Source organism: Ailuropoda melanoleuca, unplaced genomic scaffold (genome assembly GCF_002007445.2).
Source record: "Ailuropoda melanoleuca isolate Jingjing unplaced genomic scaffold, ASM200744v2 unplaced-scaffold49635, whole genome shotgun sequence".
NCBI classification, from domain to species: domain Eukaryota; kingdom Metazoa; phylum Chordata; class Mammalia; order Carnivora; family Ursidae; genus Ailuropoda; species Ailuropoda melanoleuca.
The window spans coordinates 1-701 of record NW_023222320.1 but is presented as its reverse complement, the minus strand read 5'-3'; the positions used below and the strand labels follow the sequence as shown (position 1 = coordinate 701).

Genomic DNA, 701 nt, shown 5'->3' with positions numbered 1-701 from the left:
CTTTAAACTGCACCGTTGGTTCTCAAGGAATGATTAAACGAGTTGTTGGTGCAAAGATCGCTTGCCTTGACTTCAGTTTGCAGAAAACAAAAATGAAGCTTGGTGTTCAAGTTCTCATTTCTGATCCCGAAAAACTGGACCAGATCAGACAGAGAGAGTCTGACATCACAAAAGAGAGGGTTCAGAAGATTCTTGCAACCGGCGCCAATGTTATTTTAACCACTGGGGGCATCGACGATATGTGCTTAAAGTATTTTGTGGATGCGGGTGCTATGGCAGTGCGCAGAGTCTTAAAGAAGGACCTCAAACGCATCGCTAAGGCAACTGGAGCGACTGTTTGCTCAACCCTGGCTAATCTGGATGGTGAAGAAAGCTTTGAGTCCCTCATGCTTGGACAGGCAGAAGAAGTTGTCCAGGACAAAATATGTGATGACGAGCTGATCCTTGTTAAAAATACCAAAGCACGAACCTGTTCCTCCATCATTCTTCGTGGAGCCAATGATTACATGTGTGATGAGATGGAGCGTTCTGTTCATGATGCCTTGTGTGTGGTGAAGAGAGTATTGGAGTCAAAGTCTGTAGTCCCAGGAGGTGGTGCTGTGGAGGCTGCACTTTCAATTTATCTTGAAAATTATGCTACCAGCATGGGGTCACGAGAACAGCTAGCTATTGCAGAGTTTGCAAGATCGCTCCTTGTTATT

At 45.2% G+C, this 701-nt stretch overlaps 1 protein-coding gene across 1 annotated transcript; it reads left to right on the top strand.

The window, feature by feature from the left end:
• Positions 1 to 5: 5 nt before the first annotated feature.
• LOC117799443 (T-complex protein 1 subunit alpha-like) lies at positions 6 to 695 on the top strand (the record flags this gene model as incomplete). Its single annotated transcript, XM_034651926.1, has 1 exon — positions 6 to 695. A coding segment is annotated over one exon (690 nt), but the record flags the coding sequence as incomplete, so codon positions are not given.
• Positions 696 to 701: the final 6 nt, after the last annotated feature.